This window comes from Periplaneta americana, chromosome 12 (assembly GCF_040183065.1).
Source record: "Periplaneta americana isolate PAMFEO1 chromosome 12, P.americana_PAMFEO1_priV1, whole genome shotgun sequence".
Taxonomy (NCBI): Eukaryota; Metazoa; Arthropoda; class Insecta; order Blattodea; family Blattidae; genus Periplaneta; species Periplaneta americana.
The window spans coordinates 112,795,612-112,813,031 of NC_091128.1; the positions used below are offsets into that span (position 1 = coordinate 112,795,612).

Here is a 17,420-nt window from a genome sequence, read left to right on the forward strand (position 1 = left end):
TATTTGTATGAACTACTATGCTTAAAATATAGCTAATCACAGAATAATATTAATTATCACCTCTTAGTGTAGCTTATATGTTTAGATTCGACGCTTAATTTCAATCTGTTCATGCCATTACAGTGTAGTGAAATAATTTTATTGTTTCTATTTTAGTTTATTGTATGGTTAGTAGTTATTCTGGTTGAGTGAAAGAGAAAGCCTGAAGGCGTTAACTCTACCAAATAAATAAATAAATAAATAAATAAATAAATAAATAAATAAATAAATAAATAAATAAATAAATAAATAAATAAATAAATAAATAAATAAATAAATAAATAAATAAATAAATAAATAAATAAATAAATAAATAAATAAATAAATAAATAAATAAATAAATAAATAAATAAATAAATAAATAAATAAATAAATAAATAAATAAATAAATAAATAAATAAATAAATAAATAAATAAATAAATAAATAAATAAATAAATAAATAAATAAATAAATAAATAAATAAATAAATAAATAAATAAATAAATAAATAAATAAATAAATAAATAAATAAATAAATAAATAAATAAATAAATAAATAAATAAATAAATAAATAAATAAATAAATAAATAAATAAATAAATAAATAAATAAATAAATAAATAAATAAATAAATAAATAAATAAATAAATAAATAAATAAATAAATAAATAAATAAATAAATAAATAAATAAATAAATAAATAAATAAATAAATAAATAAATAAATAAATAAATAAATAAATAAATAAATAAATAAATAAATAAATAAATAAATAAATAAATAAATAAATAAATAAATAAATAAATAAATAAATAAATAAATAAATAAATAAATAAATAAATAAATAAATAAATAAATAAATAAATACATAAATACATAAATAAATAAATAAATAAATAAATAAATAAATAAATAAATAAATAAATAAATAAATAAATAAATAAATAAATAAATAAATAAATAAATAAATAAATAAATAAATAAATAAATAAATAAATAAATAAATAAATAAATAAATAAATAAATAAATACGTAAGTAAGTAAATAAGTAAGTAAATTAATAAATTAATAACTGGATAAGTAAATAAATAATATAATAAATTAATTACTGGATAAGTAAATAAATAAATAAATAAATAACTGGATAAGTAAATAAATAAATAAATAACTGGATAAGTAAATGAAATAAGTGTGTAAATAAATAATTAAAATGTGGATAGTAAATAAGTAGTTAAGTAGCTTATTTAAGTAAAGAGTGTCCCAACAACAACGACGGATTTAATAATGTGAATAAATGCAACGAAAACAGATAACAGAAGAGATAATAATGTAATCAACCCAATAACAAAACATTGTTTGGACATTACGTAATTGTTTTGTTGTTGGGTTGGCGGAACTGTTACCTGTTATGTTGTCTGATTGTTGAAATTATTAACATTATTACATCCGGCGCTCTTTTTGGGACACTCTAAATGTGTAGATACGTAGAAATGTAAATAAGGAAATATATAATAATAAATAAATAAATAATTTAAAAGTAAATAAATAATAATGAATCAATAATTTAGTAAATAAATAAATGAATAAATAAATCTATAAACTCAGTAGAATCTGTTCAACGAGTGGTACAAATTTTGTTCGTCTTATCTGATACAAGTTTGGATAAACTCATCCTTTTTTCAGGAATGGTAAAGCATTCTAAACAGGACGAAATGACAAATCTCTACAAATATCGTTAAACAAGCAGTTATAAAGTAATAATATAAAAGTTCTTTACTTACCCTAAAGTTGTCGCTCATGAAGCAGTACACAAAAGGATTGACCATGCTGTTAGCGTTGGCCAACCAGTGGCAGGCAAAGTAAGACAGGGCGTAAACTTTGCGATCGTGATCTGAGTCCAAAGAGTCGAAACCAGGAACGAAGTAGTAGAGAAGCAGGAAAGTTTGTAGTGGCAGCCAACACAATGCGAAGAGTACCACAATCGTTACGAGCATTTTGATTATCTGTAACAAAGTACAATTCACAGACCTGAGTACCATTCTTTTGTTTCTCAGACTCTGCATGTCAAGCGCTTGAAATCTCTCAAGTTTCCGACTTAATGTTGTTTTACTGACTGACTTCAATCTTTTTTTCGTAACTGATCTTTCCTAGAAAGGGGAGAATGAACTTGTAAAATCTCCATGTCGGCTGTATTTGTGTCAGATTAAATACTTTCTTACCGACACTACTACTTATATTAACGTATTTTAACACAAATTGAATTGTTTGCCTCTAGCCAAATTAAGATGACAAATTTTCAAATATTTTGTCTCAACGTTAATTTCATTAATATCGTTGTACAAAAACTTTTGTGAGATTTAAAAATATGAGAAATAATAATTATTATTAATGGTGCTCACAAGATTATTAACGAGACTTAAGTGAGATGATGATGATGATGATGATGATTATTATTATTATTATTATTATTATTATTATTATTATTATTATTATTGGTCTCACAAAATCTCTTCCACTTCCTTTTCCTGGAAATACTGTACTTTAGAGCAGGTACGTCAAGGACACGGGCAAAATTACGAACTTCCATCCAACAGATTGTACTTTGAGCGCGCTGAGGTTTAGGTGAAGTCGCAGTGTGTAAGAGAAACCCTCATTCAGGGGTGTACGTTGTACAGGGAGTAACTTCCTACAGTAATGTATATTTAGCGCAAGTTAATACTAGGCTGCACATAGCCGTACCAGCGGTGGATTTTCAGGGGAGGCAAGGGAGGCCGTGCCTCCCCTAATATTTTACCAGAACACAATATGGCAGTAATAATAATTCCAGCTGAATTAAGATCACAGACAAGTTATAGCAAATGACGAACATTTTTCCTTTTATATTAATTTTACTATTCACTACGACTAAGATATAAGTTACGTACAGTCGATCACATCCAGTTGGTGATGCCCGCTCGCTATACTGTAGTACAAACAATTCGTACCGAAAAATAACAGATAGCGCTGTAACCTGTACAGTCGACATCAAGTAGCCTGCAGTGTCTATGCGAGAGCGGGAGAGAAGAGTCGGCTACATGACTCTACTCCCCGGTAACCATGACAACAGCAGTGCAACCAATAAGATAACTGGTTAGAGGAGTGTTTAAACTTGACTAGTACGCGCGAAGGGAGCCGAATTTGGAGACGTCCTACCCACTACTGCTGTACTGCTTATAGTCACAGCTGGTTTTGGCTGTATTGGGAAGCTCTCTCTCTCTTTATCTCTTCTTGGTTTTAGAAAATTGAGTCACGTTTTGTTAGTTTTCATTCCGTGCCTAAAAGTTTTTATTTATGTTGTTAGATTTTTTTCCTTGTTTGCGGGTGTTCTTGTTATTTTCTTCTTTTGTGTTACGAGATATATTTATTTATACAGTATTTTAAATAGCCTATATAGAGAGTTTAGAAACAAATGCAGATTTGTCTCTAGCTTCTTCTAGTAACAGTTGTTCAGTATGTTGTGACCTAATTGATCGGTTTGCGAAGAAAGAGGATCGTCGAGTTAATTTTCTGTAAAATTAGACTATATAATAGTAATGAGCAAACCCCGGATTCTTAGGTTCGAATCAATTTTGTTGCTATCTCGTTACTCTCGAAATATTGCTTTTCTTGTTCGTTTTATGTAGCAAAGAGTAACATTATTAAATTCAATATGACCTAAAAAGACCTAATTCGTAGGTTAGGACTTAAAGTGTCCTAAAGAGAGGCAATCTTTACCAAGCATTTGTAATATATTAACAGTATGTTATTTATATTTTTTCCCGTAAATTCATACAAATTCTTAAACATAAGATTTAAAATCCTAAAGCATACATTGGAAAACATAATTTTAGTTTCTTAAAACCTATCAATTCTGCACTTGGTAATGAGGTACGTCACAGGCCTTATATTTTTATATTCTCATCAGTTACGTCTTGGCCTCCTCAACTTCAAACACACCGTCCGCTACTGAGCCGTACTAGGATCATTTATTTCACCTACACATCTGTATTTTATTTATTAAAGCGGTCTTTGAAAGGAAATCTCTGCAGTGTGGCGACAGAGGACGACAGTCTCTAGAAACATGGAATAAACTTAAAAAGAAAAATCACGTGATAATGAGGCTCCACATGTCTGTCACAAGAGCTAATCTGGATGGTGTAGTTTCTTCTGGTACAGTAATGACGTCAGTCAAAGGCACAAACAGATTACAAGTCCTCTATAAGTCCTGATTTGTGTTAAGTAGGAGCGCACGTTTTTACGAATGATTTTATTGTGAGTTCATTGTGATCCCGTTCAGTCATAGAGGAGGCGCACCAGGAGGCAAATGCAGCCACAGATATCTACACTGCAGTTGTTTATTTCGGAAATGATAATTTTTGGGTAAGGAATGGTAACACATGCTGTAAAGTGTGCAAAGTGGAACTGGAGGTAAAAAATACGACGTGGTATTCAAATTCACTGTGGCATTAAAACACATGCGAAATTTTTGCGATAGTTTCTTGCTGCAAGAGATGCATTAGAGTAAGACAATATTTTATGTTACAAATTTGCACCGATAACGTCATGTGACGTTGAGAGATCATTTTCTCAATTTAAAAACAGTCTGAAAATCGGAAAAGTTTTAAGTTACATAATCTCAGAATTATATTTTTTGTTATTATAATAGTAATTATTTTAATAAATAGTTATGTATGTATGTATGTATGTATGTATGTATGTATGTATGTATGTATGTATGTATGTATGTATGCATGTATGTATGTATGTATTTATTCAAACCCAGGGCCTCTCAACTTTGCGCGCTGAGCGCTCTTTCTATCTGAGCTATGCCGAAGCCCGATTCACGGCGGCTGGCCGAAGTCTCCTCCTTTGTGTAATTATGTTATAGGTGGTGTTAGTACGCCATTGTTAATGTTTCCTTCCTACTACAGTTTCGTGTGTATGTGCTGATATATCAAAATATTGCTCATAATACTGGTTTTCTATTACATTTCTGGCGTTATACTCACAGAACATACTTCCCTCTTCAAGTATACATGTACAGAGACATTATTATGACGTGAGGCGAAAAATCGGCGGGTGACTCGTGGCCTCTGCAGTGTGCTTTCCGGCCAGCGCGTAACCATTTCTCCGACACTTCTATTACATAACAATACTAACAATAAATGTTCAATAATTTCGACTTACCATGCTCACAGTCGTTGCTGAAAATGGCCCCCAGTCTTTCACCAATCTCGTCTAATTTTTCTTCTGTAAGAACACTGTATTTTCTGTTTGAGTTTCGATTGTTCACTGACCCTGTTTCTTTAAATCTTTTAACGAGTCTTCTAATTGTTTCGGCAGAAGGCACTGGTCTATTTGGAAATTTTATGCGAAATTTACGTCTTGTTTTCACACACGACTTTCTGCCTTTCATGTACATATTGAAAGCCTACATATACACACGTTGACACAATGAGAATTTGTTTGTAGGCATTATCTGACTACACAGTAATCAGTGAACCTTATTTACTAACTTCGTACACTTGAAGAATCAAGACTTTTGTAACACGACTTGTGACTACAGCGAATGCCATATGGCGACCGAGGATCTACTCCGCACCTCTAACAGCCCGCGCATCGCAGACCGCACAGGGACCGACAGTAACCCGCCTTTTTCCTGCATCACGTCATAAGAATATCTCTGTATAAGTATGAGTTTAGCTCCCAATAAATGAAGTATAATATTTTCAGTGGAAATATACTTATTTTGTGAATATATGGAGGTTGCATGATTCCAAGTATGAGCTGTATAGATATTCATAGCATAGTTGAAGGAACAATGTGTGGATTTCTTCCACGATCTATTGAAGAAAACTGGTTAACTTTGGCCATACCAAATATAGGCTATAGATTAGGCCTAGATAACAAACAAGCACATTTCAGTAATTTATAATCTTAGTGCAATCACTAATATATTTCTCATTATATCGCAGAATTAGAACGATTTTACATTTCGTAATTATGTTAATTTCTCATTATAAAAAATAAAATGTTGAATGTTCCTATGATATTTTATATAGTGCAGCATTAGTAATATTTCGCATTATATTAAACAACCTGAAGGTTTTAAATTTTCTCCCCATTTCGTTGCTAGAATATTAGATTTAAAAGAAAAATGTTAACAAAAGTTTTAATTTTCTATCGATTCGCCTGTATTTATATCACAATTTATTAAAAGTGAATAAATATAAAATTAAATCCAAAAAACACTACTCCAATTTTTATAACTTGTGTTATTTAATTTCAGTGAGAAGCTTAATTTTATGTTATAAGTGCACATAAATTCAAGAGTTCACACGCCGCTAAGAGATATAAAAATATTTGGATTCATTGCCTCTAGCGGAGTTCTGGGATAAGCTTTATGGGTTCTAGAACTATCATTAGTGAGTGTTGACATACCTCAGTTTAGTATATTTAATTACAACTATGAGTTTTTAGTGATGACAAATATTTTAGTAAATGGTAATAAAACTGGAAGTGGTTTTATTTCTACAGTCCATGAGGATTTACTTGTCTAGTCCCTTTTAGAAAGAGAGAGAATGCTCACCTTCTCTCTCTACCCTCATTTATGATGGTCGACACTCCTTCAAACGACCACGAGTTACCAGTGGCGGCATTCTCTTCCTCTTCAAATTCTGACTCCACTCCGCCAGAAAGTTCGTCCGTGTCCGTGTCGTCCAAATTGATTACGAACGAATAATAAATTTCCATCTACAAGTCCATCCTTCGCCCAATAAAATTTTTCAACTTTTTCTACGTGTTTACAGGCCTTCCCCTAATTTTCTTCCGTCACTTTTGCAAGTGCGCTCATTTTTAACCTGTCACACACGTTTTTTAAGAATCCTATTCGGGGGTTTCTTTCCTGGAGATCGCAGCACGCTTCCAATTCCGCTTCCGCTTTCTTTTGTTTTTTTTTTGTTTTTGTTTTGTTTTTTTTTTTCTATTTTAATCCTGTTAACACCACGAGAAGATATATCTGTCGCTGCAGCAGTTCTTTCGATAAAACTCGGCACAGATATTGTTTGTTTTCCGCATTTCAGTGCCTCATATTCTCCAGTAAAGAATTTATATGCATTTATAACCATGTTCATACCGTCCGACTTCAAGGTTTTCCCGCGTTTTCCCATATTGCCTATCATTATTATTAAATACAGGAGCACAACACTCATTACAATATTTAAGGTAACAGTGAAACCATTCATCTCCGAAAACATTTTAATTTGTGAATTATACAGGGTGCGTCAGAAAGAACGGATGGATTTCACATGGCAAGAAAATTGTAAAGATTCATCAAATCAAAAATTTATTGTTATCAACATATTCACCAATACATGCAGTTTATTTATAGAAAACAACATTATCCATATGATGTCCTTGGCTTTCAATACAGGCATCGAGGCGTTTTCTGATGTTCGCCATCACTTTCACAGTCATAGCTGGTGCAATTGCCACGATTTCTTCACGAATCGCTGTCTTCAGTTCGTCCAGTGTATGTGATCGATGTTTACAAACTTACGCCTTCAAATGATCCCAAAGAAAGAAGTCGCAGGGCTCGAGATCTTACCGTAGCCTCGGACAATCTCAGTGCAATAGAATTTCGTCCTGGTGATTTCTTCTTTAATGTTGAACCTGTGATACGAAATGAAGCCACCCACCGCAAAATTGTATTCCGAGTTGGAATCCTAGCGTGACATCCGATGTCGAAATGAGTCCTGAGTGGCGATCACAGACTCTTCATTTTTGAAAAATGTCTCTACGATGAAAGCACGTTGTACACCAGACCAACACCATATTCTCAACTGAAACTGCATTCTATGGCTGAACCAACAGTCGTGGTCCCCCTCACTATATCTCTCTCCTCGTTGCGTATCGATAGTTTGAAATCCATCCTTTCTTTCTGACGCACCCTTTATTATATTAAATTGGTACAACAAGATACAAACTCGTCCACACCTGTGGAGTAACGGTCAGCGCGTCTGGCCGCGAAATCAGGTGACCGGGTTCGAATCCCGGTCGGGGAAAGTTACCTGGTTGAGGTTTTTTTCCGAGGTTTTCCCTCAACCCAAAACGAGCAAATGCTGGGTAACTTTCGGTGGTGGACCCCGGACTCATTTCACCGGCATTATCACCTTCATTTCATTCAGATGCTAAATAACCTGAGCTGTTGATACAGCGTCGTAAAATAACGCAATAAAAAAAGACACAAACTCACTTCACTATTCACAAAATACTACTAACTAATGAACTCAGACAACCCCGAGACGCCACTGAGAGATCCACTAATTGGGTTTGCAAAAGTGTGAAGGGAGAAGGGAGGAGAAAGGGAATTCCAAGAATTTTACAAAAGGAAACCTCTTGCCCGTCACATCTGGTGGCATTCGGTAGACAAGGACCTCAGACAAGGATAGTAGAAATCACGCCAACTTAATCCTCATGCACTGTAGTTATTGCAAGCAAATTTTGTTGGGTTGGTTTGGTTTTCATGGTATCCTTGAAAGGGTCGGTGGTTAGGTGGTTCGAAATATAAATTCAATAAGTCACGTCGTGCGATCAATCTTCTTGATCATCAGTGAACGATTCAACATCTTTATAAATGCTAATTTGCTATTAATTAGAATTTCGGGCAGTCAATTTAGTTGCATAAAATAGCTTCCAAACATACGAAGAGCCTTTATCTGTGCTAGGGCTTCCCATTCATGCAGTTTCATGTTCCTCTAACACAGACGTCCTCACGGTGGGCAGGAAACGGGCGTGTCCTGGGCGAGGTGGGCATGTGTTGAGCAGGCGAGGAGTTCAGTGGCGGCCACACAGTCTCTAGTCCGTAGTGTAGGAGTTCTTAAGTGGGGTCCATGGACTCCTTGAAAGTTCTTGGATGGGCTACAGGAGTCCGTGAAAGCCACATAAAAATTAATATGTTTATTCACTGTATCATTTCAACGTAAAAAGCAGAAGCGTATCTAAAGTTATTTATCACTCTTTTGACATTTTTCTAGGGAGGTGTCCATAGCTTTCAACAGGTTTTTCAAAGGGGTCCGTGAGTCAAAAAAGATTAAGAATGACTGTCCTAGTGGGATTGACAAATATTTTATTGCTTTATTTCAATATTAGACATATATCTTTTAAAATTAGAAAGTTTTATTTATGATATATTTACATTATCTAAACAACAAAATGTTTTGCGTTATGCATTTTCTTTAATGTTTTTGGACAATAATATTTAATTACTTCAGTTCAGTTTCTCTTTTCAAATAAGAGAGTTGTTTTCACGATATCTGCAGAACGAAATGCTATTATGATTTTGCTTTATGTATTTCCTTATATATATATATATATATATATATATATATATTATATAATATTATTCTTTGTGTCTTCAATAAGCAGGGAAATGTCTGAAACAATAATTTACTTTCCTGAAACAAATCTACAATCTCATTGACGACGGATTGCTTTAAATTGTCTATTAGTAGCATACTCTCATCTCCACCGGTATTATTATATGTTTCAGCATGCCTGGTGTTGTAATGTGACTCGTTATTTTTTTTACTATAACAGAGTGTCTACATACTAAGCATTTGGCACTCCTGGCAGTTTCAACAGAAAGAAACCGTTCCTCTTATTTGGAATCTTAAGATCACTATAAATCTAGTGCCGATACTTGTTCTCTATGTAAATAATTTTTCATACCGTGTGATCAAATATTTTCGGCCTTCCCAGCCAGTCAATTTTAATGAATGACGTCAATGCGATTACTTCGGATTTTAAATAAATTCCAGTACGTGGAAAGATGATTTTTCTGAGAGGGGTGCGCCATTTACCCCATAGCGCAAAACTAAGAAACGTCTGTTGGAGTAAGGACAGTCTATATTTATCTAGGGAACGAAAAGAAACTCACCATATTTGGTGATATAGAGCGTATTCCGAATCTCAGCGCTGAGCAATCTGATGGCATGACGGTGTTCCGGATTTCAACGATGACGTCACTGATTGCTCCAACGGTGTCGTATCGGTTCCATCAGCTTGCACAGATGGTGGCAGTAGTCATCATCTTCCATCAGTGAATCTGATTGGTTCTTGTATAGGGCGGGAATTAGCAGACGAATGACCGTGCACTGTTGTGTCATGGCGGTGTGTTCTTCTTTGGTTCTGCTGTGTTGTTTGTAATGAGCACAACGTAGGAAAAAATATGTTAATGTCTTATGATCGAACGTGTCAGCGGACCAGTTATTACTACTGGTTCAAGAAATAAATTGTTTATGCTTTCTTTTCTTTGAACAAGATGAAAGTATGGAAATTTCGCAAAATCTTGCTAGCATAGCGCAGAAAACAACTTGTACAGCCGCCATGATAGCCATTGAACCTTCCAGCAGTTTTGTTCCTATTTCGCTGCAGCGTGACGTCGTTGATGTCCACCGGTCCGGTGAGATTCGAAATACGCTGATAGGATGTAGTATGTGTCAAACATCCGTTTTGTCTAAATTTCTTGGAAGGACTTGTGAAAGAGACGATTTATCTCACTATGTTACGAAACTGGATTCCCTAATACCATTTTGCAATAGTCATAAGAGAATATTTCGACGAAGTGTTCAGAAACAATGGAACGGAAGGGGTTGCCACATTTATCGGCGCCTCTTGAATTGGCAACTCCGAAGTTCCGATCTGAAATCCTATGATACTGGGTTATTGCTGTAATTCAAAGAGAAGGGGAAGTGAGGATCTTGAACAAGTAATTCGAGATAAATATGCTTCCATCACGCTAGAAATGTTGCGGAGATTTTCATATCGCACTTGAATACGAATATTTCTGTCATGATAGCGACAGCGTGCACATAGACTCCTTGGAGTAACTAGTGCCCAACTGTCTTTATTTAATCTTACATCATCCTCTTGCTGCACACATGCTTGTTAAAAATATTTCGCAATGAGTGTGGGGTAATTGGAATTTTCGCTCAATTTTTATTATTTTTGTTGCTTATTTAACGATGCTTTTTCAATTGCTATGGTTATCTAGCGTCTGAATGAGATGACGGTGATAATCCAGCGAAATGAGTCCAGGGTCCAGCGTCGAAAGTTACACAGCATTTACTCTTAATGGGTTGAGGGAAAACTCCGGCAAAACCTCAACCACGTAACTTATCCTAAACTAGATTTGAACCCGGGCCCGCTCATTTCACGGTCAGACGTGCTGACCGTTACTCGACAGCGGTGGGCACACTTTGTATTATGTTTGGAAGTTTAATATAAGCATATCGTATATTTTTGTAATGTATCGCAAGAAAAGTTGCGGATTAAGTGAGCTCTAATGATAAATTATGCATCTTGATTACACAACTCTCAGCACTATATCACTTCGGAATATGTATTATATGTCTTTCTCGTGTTAAATTTTACCGATCTGGTTAACATGTTTCGGCCTGTTATTGGTCTTCTTCAGAATTGGTTGTTGCTGGTCTTGACGCCTTTTGTTTTGTTTCTTGTGGGGGTGTGTTTGTGTATTGTAATGTGGAGTCAAATAGTGTGTGTGTTCTGAAATTGAGTTGTGTGTTGAGAATTTCATTTGGATGTGTTTTTGTGTGTCTGTATTTCGTATTGTTCTAGTGTGTTTAGTTTCTGTCTTTTTGGTTGGATGTGTACAATTTCCATGTCTGTGGTGATATATCTGTACCATAACAAAATTACAAAACACTTCCACATATGCAGAACACATCACAAATGCTAACCACACCTACAGAGACATCAACACAGACATGGAACTGAATCCTCAAAATATTACTATTTTTAGTAGGCCTAAGTTGTTTCTCTGTAAGTGTATTTAATTTTCCAATTCTAAGTTTGTACATATACATTATGTACATTATATACGCCTTTTTCTCAGGAGTAGTATTTTTGACTTTGCGTTTTGCTTGTAAACTAACGATATTGTAGCGATTTGTTAGGTGTGCAAGAGATCGTTGCCCTTAGGGGATTTGAGAGGTATTTCTATTTCTACATTATAAAAGTAGAGAAGCTCGTAATGACACTTGTGTATGAATTTCTAAGACTTCTGTGTTCCTAATCGAATAATTGCCTTATTTTTCTAACAAGGAATTACGTAAGTTGTGGAAGAGAAAAGAAACATAGTAACATTACTTCAACGCAACATTAAAAATATTGACTGATTCTGACACTAAATACCTGGAATTGAAACTTTTTATTCAAACATTGTGTTTGACGCGATAGTCATTATTATTATTATTATTATTATTATTATTATTATTATTATTTATTTTAGCTGGCAGAATTAAGGCCTTAAGGCCCTCTCTTCCACTCAACCAGCAAAAAGTATATATACATGTGTATGAACTTACAAGCTACAAAGAATTCAACAATTTGATTTAGATAAGAGTTACATCTATACAAGAGTATACAATGAAATAGAAACTGTGTAGTAGAATTAAGCTAAAATACATAGAATTTTAATATGTTTCAAATAATATCAGATAATAAAAAGAGATTATTATGAGACAATTTTGAAAATACAGCGCTATCAGGATGATGTCTAAAGGAAGAAGTAACAATGTAATCAGTGATAGTTTAAGTCAGTATGATTGGAGTGAATTGCTAAGAAGGTTGTCTTTTAAGTTGTTTTAAAAATGTTTATTGTCTTGTAGCCCCTAATACTTTGTGACAAGGAATTCCATTGTTGCGAGGTGGATACTGTAAAAGATGATGAATAACAAGATGTTCTATGAATAGGTATACTTAGCGTGCCACAGATAAGTGATCTGGTATTTGCGTCGTGGTTAGAATATAGGTAAGAGAAACGAGACGAAAGGTAATTTGGTGCTGAAGTGTGCAGAATTCGAAAGAGTAAAAACAAAGAGTGTAAAGTTCTATGTTCTTTAAGTCGGAGCCATGAAAGACTTGCGAAGGACGGTGATATGTGATCATATCGTCGGATGTTGCACACGTATCTGACGCACATATTCTGAACTCGCTTATGTAGTATAGTATATTACATTATTATACAGGATGTTTAAAAAATATGGGGCATAATTTCAGGTATGTATTTCCCACATGTAGACAATCAAAATATTCATTACAACATGTGTCCGGAAATGCTTCATTTTCGAGTTATGGCCTTCACAACATTGAAATTCACCAGAACGTTTTACTTTCCGCAGGTCGTTGTCACTACAGAAGATGTTCAAAATGTCCACCTCCTGCTTGAATACAGACCTCACATCGATGTTTCATTGACCTGCGAACACGATCCCAAACTCCAGGAGTATTGCGTATGTCCTCAGAACATGCCACAATTCGATTCCGAAGGGATTCCAAATCAGGCACCGGAGACGAATAAACCAATGATTTTAAATGGCCCCACAAGTAGAAATCGAGAGGGTTCAGATCAGGCGAGCGTGGAGGCCAAGCAATTGGGCCACCTCTACCTATCCATCGATCAGCAAACCTTCGAAACAAGTACCGGCGAGCCGTACGACTGAAGTGTGCAGGAGCGCCATCATGCAAGAAGTGAATGTGTTGACGATTGATCAGTGGAGTGTCTTCTAAAACATGACGTATGGTGTTTTCCAGGAAGTTTGTGTACGCCTGCCCCTTAAGCCTGTTTACAAGTGCATAGGGTCCAACTAATCGATCACCAATGATACCGGCCCACATGTTGAGGGAGAACCGCACCTGGTGATGAGATGGAACAGTTGCACTGGGTTTTTATACGCCCATACATGCTGATTGTGGAAATTTGTTATGCCATCTCGTGTGAACTGTGCTTCATCTGTAAATAATACTAAGGCAGGAAAGTTCGGATTTACACCACACTACTGCAAGAACCACTGACAGAACCTAACTCGTGCAGGGTAATCTGCTGGTGACAGGGCCTGTACTGTACACGTTGCAAATGATAAGGATACAATTGATATTCTTTCAACAGTCTCCAGATAGTCGTATGAGGAACACTGACTTGCAACGCTACCTTCGTGTGCTGATAGAAGGAGTCATGTTCACAGCCTCCAGAATCTCCTCCTGTACTTTGGAGTTGTAGATCTTGGTCGTTCCGTTCCCAAAACAGGAGAGTTAAATTTTCCATACTCGCACAGACGGTAATGGAGACGTATAAATGTCTTCCGATCTGGACATTGTCGCTGTGGGTACCTCTCCTGGTACAAAGGACGAGCCAGCGCAGCATTGCCGTCCGCCTTACCGTAAAGAAGCCAGCTCTTGATTTGAATACATGTCGCACAGTCTAACGCCTACACAACACTGAATGTAACCTTCGCCTCGGAATGAACTGTCAGAGTGTCCTCTTAATGTCTCCTTTGACGGCAACGACCTGCGGAAAGAAAAACGTTCCGGTGAATTTCAATGTTGTGAAGGCCATAACTCGGAAATAAAGCAATTTCGGACATATGTTGTAATGAACTATTTTGATTGTCTACATGTGGGAAATACATACCTGAAATTATGCCCCATATTTTTTAAACACCCTGTATTGTTCAATTGAGTCACTATTTTAAGAAATGCTATAATTATAAAGAATCTAATTTTTCAAATCTAATAAATACGGTTATTTTTCGCATCTCGCGTGTTGCAAAGTCTTCAAAGTAACGGATCGATTGGCTATTCAAAAACTTCTTAGCCACTTGAAATGAGTAGAAAGTTATTGTGAATAGCTCATAACTGCCTTTTCAGTATAGGACATTTATTGTTTGGAAAATTTTCATAAAGCTGTGGGCGTTACTTTCTGACACGATAAAATTCAGCAAGTCTTCTTTTGTTTTTCAAGTAATTACTCGTATAAGAAATTAAGCTTCCTGATGTGAGCCTGCAACAGTCTCTTTCCACATAAGACTATTACATTGTATGTATCAACGATGTAAGCGGTTTATTTTAATTTGTACATTGATAAAGGCATACGAAAAGAGCATACTATTTCAAATAATAAGGTTCTAATTAATGGAGTGTATATCACAACCTTACTTGTCCTAATATACAAAAGAGAATACGATGGCTTAAAAATAAATCTCACCAGGAAATTTATGAATTGAGCTGTGTTTCCAGGAAATAGGTATGTCATTTGGATTTCTTCAGAAAAGAAAACATGAGTCAACAGTCTTAGTTGATAAATCACGTTTTCAGTAATAATAATAATAATAATAATAATAATAATAATAATAATAATAATAATAATAATAATAATTACAATAATAATTACAATTACATTTACAGGATGTTTAAAAAATAGAGGGCATAATTTCAGGTATGTATTCTCCATATGAATGGTGAATTTGCAAAACGACTTAAGTTCACATTTTGGGGGTTTAGAGTTGAGAGAGTTTATTTTGTTATTATGTGCAAGGGGAATCGTTTAGTAGCAGAATGACTTTAATCTACGACTTTTGCATAGTTTTTCTTAGCAGCAGCATGTTTGGTTAAGGAGTAAAACGACTTTAGTCCTGGACTTAAAATTGTTTTGCCTGTCAAGTACTGAAGAAAATTACATAATATGTAATTTTAATTATACAATCAGCTGACAAAATATTTTTTGTCTCTTGTCATTAGTAATTCTTTAGTTGAGAAAATTTATTACGTTTGAAGAACAGAGCATGAAAATGAAAAGCTATAATGCTCAGTAATCGTGCTAAATTGTAACTGAAGTAAAAAGTACTGCAAAATGGAGTCAAGTTAAGCATCGAGAGAGAGGATTTTCTTGCTTGCCAAACACCAGTTCAGGATATGTACTACTATCATCAGCTTAACGTCCCAGCTTTCTCTGTGCACAACATGAAAACTAGTGAAATGTCCTTTTGTTCTACCATGAGGGACAGACAAAGAACAGTCTTAATGAGGTATGTAATTTTCTCCTGCACACTACTTCGATAGGCCTAAGTGTCACATGCAGTATATTAAAGAAACTGTGGTTGTCCGGGACAAAATAAGAACAATACACTAATCAAATTCTTAATGGCAATAAATGCTCAGAAACATTTCTTCAACATCATACTTTTCTCCATCAGCGGTCTGTGCTCTTGTGATTAAAAAATTGTTAAAAAATAATGTTGTTCAACAATTGCGATAAGGTTATTTTATGATTTTGGTATAAACACATTTAGTTAAATATGTTTATATGTCAGTAACCTAATAATTATGATGCAGAATTGAAGTTAATTTGCGGAACAACTTAAGTCCTGAATATAATTAATTTTTACGACGTGGAGAAGTGTATGAATTTTTATACTAAAACTATTTCTCTTACATATAAAAATTTATATTGTAACAATATATGGTTCAGCGAGGCCAAAAACAGTTTCGTTTGATTTTCTCAAAACTACTTCTAGGGACTTAAGTCGTTTTGCAAATTCACCATTCATATGTAGACAATATAAAAAGTTAATTACAACATGTGTACCGAAATGCTTGGTTTTCGAGTTATGGCCTTCAAATCAGTGATATTCACCTCAACGGTTTTCTTTCCTGATCTGCGCCATCGCATTGTTGCAGCTGTCGCAAAGGTTACGCCTATACTGTAATGTTGCAAAACACATGGAGAGAGGAATACAGATTGGACGTCTGCAGCGCCCTAATGATGCGCATATCGAGGTGTATTAGGTACCGTATTTTAAAAACGTTTTGAGTTACCCTACCCGTAGAAGCAAACCGAGTCTAAATGTCAACAATACATTTCAAGTAATAAAATAATGAAATGTTATACGTTTAAGCCGGCCACACTGTATATTTCCTCATAAATCTTACACAGTTTCATAATAATATCGCTCTTTTATGTCATTTGTCGAATATTTCGCAGTCACTGCCTGACAGAAGTCTTTCTTTCGCATATTCACGAATGTCACATTAAAATCTAAAGCAGGTTAGATGCAAAGAAATCTCAAAGAAGCTACCGACAGGAAATCTAGCATAATTGTAAAACTTGAAACGGGATAACGCATTATAAATACAATACATTTATTACAATCCCTTTCGAAAATTACAGTGCCGCCACAGGCAGAAAATGTAAACAACTCTATGCGGATGTCGATCATCCCCAATAGCAGTGGATTGAGGCTGACGTCATATTTCTCTTACTTTCGGGTTCTGCAGGCCTGCTACAAATTAATGTTTCATAATTACATTTTCCTGCTGAGCCATTTATACCGGAACCCACACTTTCTGAAGTCGAAATTGCGATAGAAAATCTGAAAAAATACAAGTCTCCAGGTATTGATCAAATTCCAGCAGAATTAATACAAGAGGGTGGAAGCGTAATATCTAGAGAAATTTATAAACTTGTACTTGCTATTTGGGAAAAGGAAATTGTACCAGAACAATGGAAGGAGTCCATAATCG

At 34.6% G+C, this 17,420-nt stretch overlaps 1 protein-coding gene and 1 long non-coding RNA gene across 2 annotated transcripts in view; one reads left to right on the forward strand and one right to left on the reverse strand.

The window, feature by feature from the left end:
* LOC138710078 (uncharacterized) overlaps positions 1-17,420 on the forward strand; it is a 736,860-nt gene that overhangs the window by 192,527 nt on the left and 526,913 nt on the right. The window lies entirely within an intron of this gene.
* LOC138711275 (RYamide receptor-like) overlaps positions 1-17,420 on the reverse strand; it is an 80,918-nt gene that overhangs the window by 1,410 nt on the left and 62,088 nt on the right. The window contains exon 5 of the mRNA XM_069842706.1: positions 1,802-2,023. Within this exon, the coding sequence (XP_069698807.1) occupies positions 1,802-2,023 (222 nt within the window). The remainder of the gene's footprint in view (positions 1-1,801; positions 2,024-17,420) is intronic.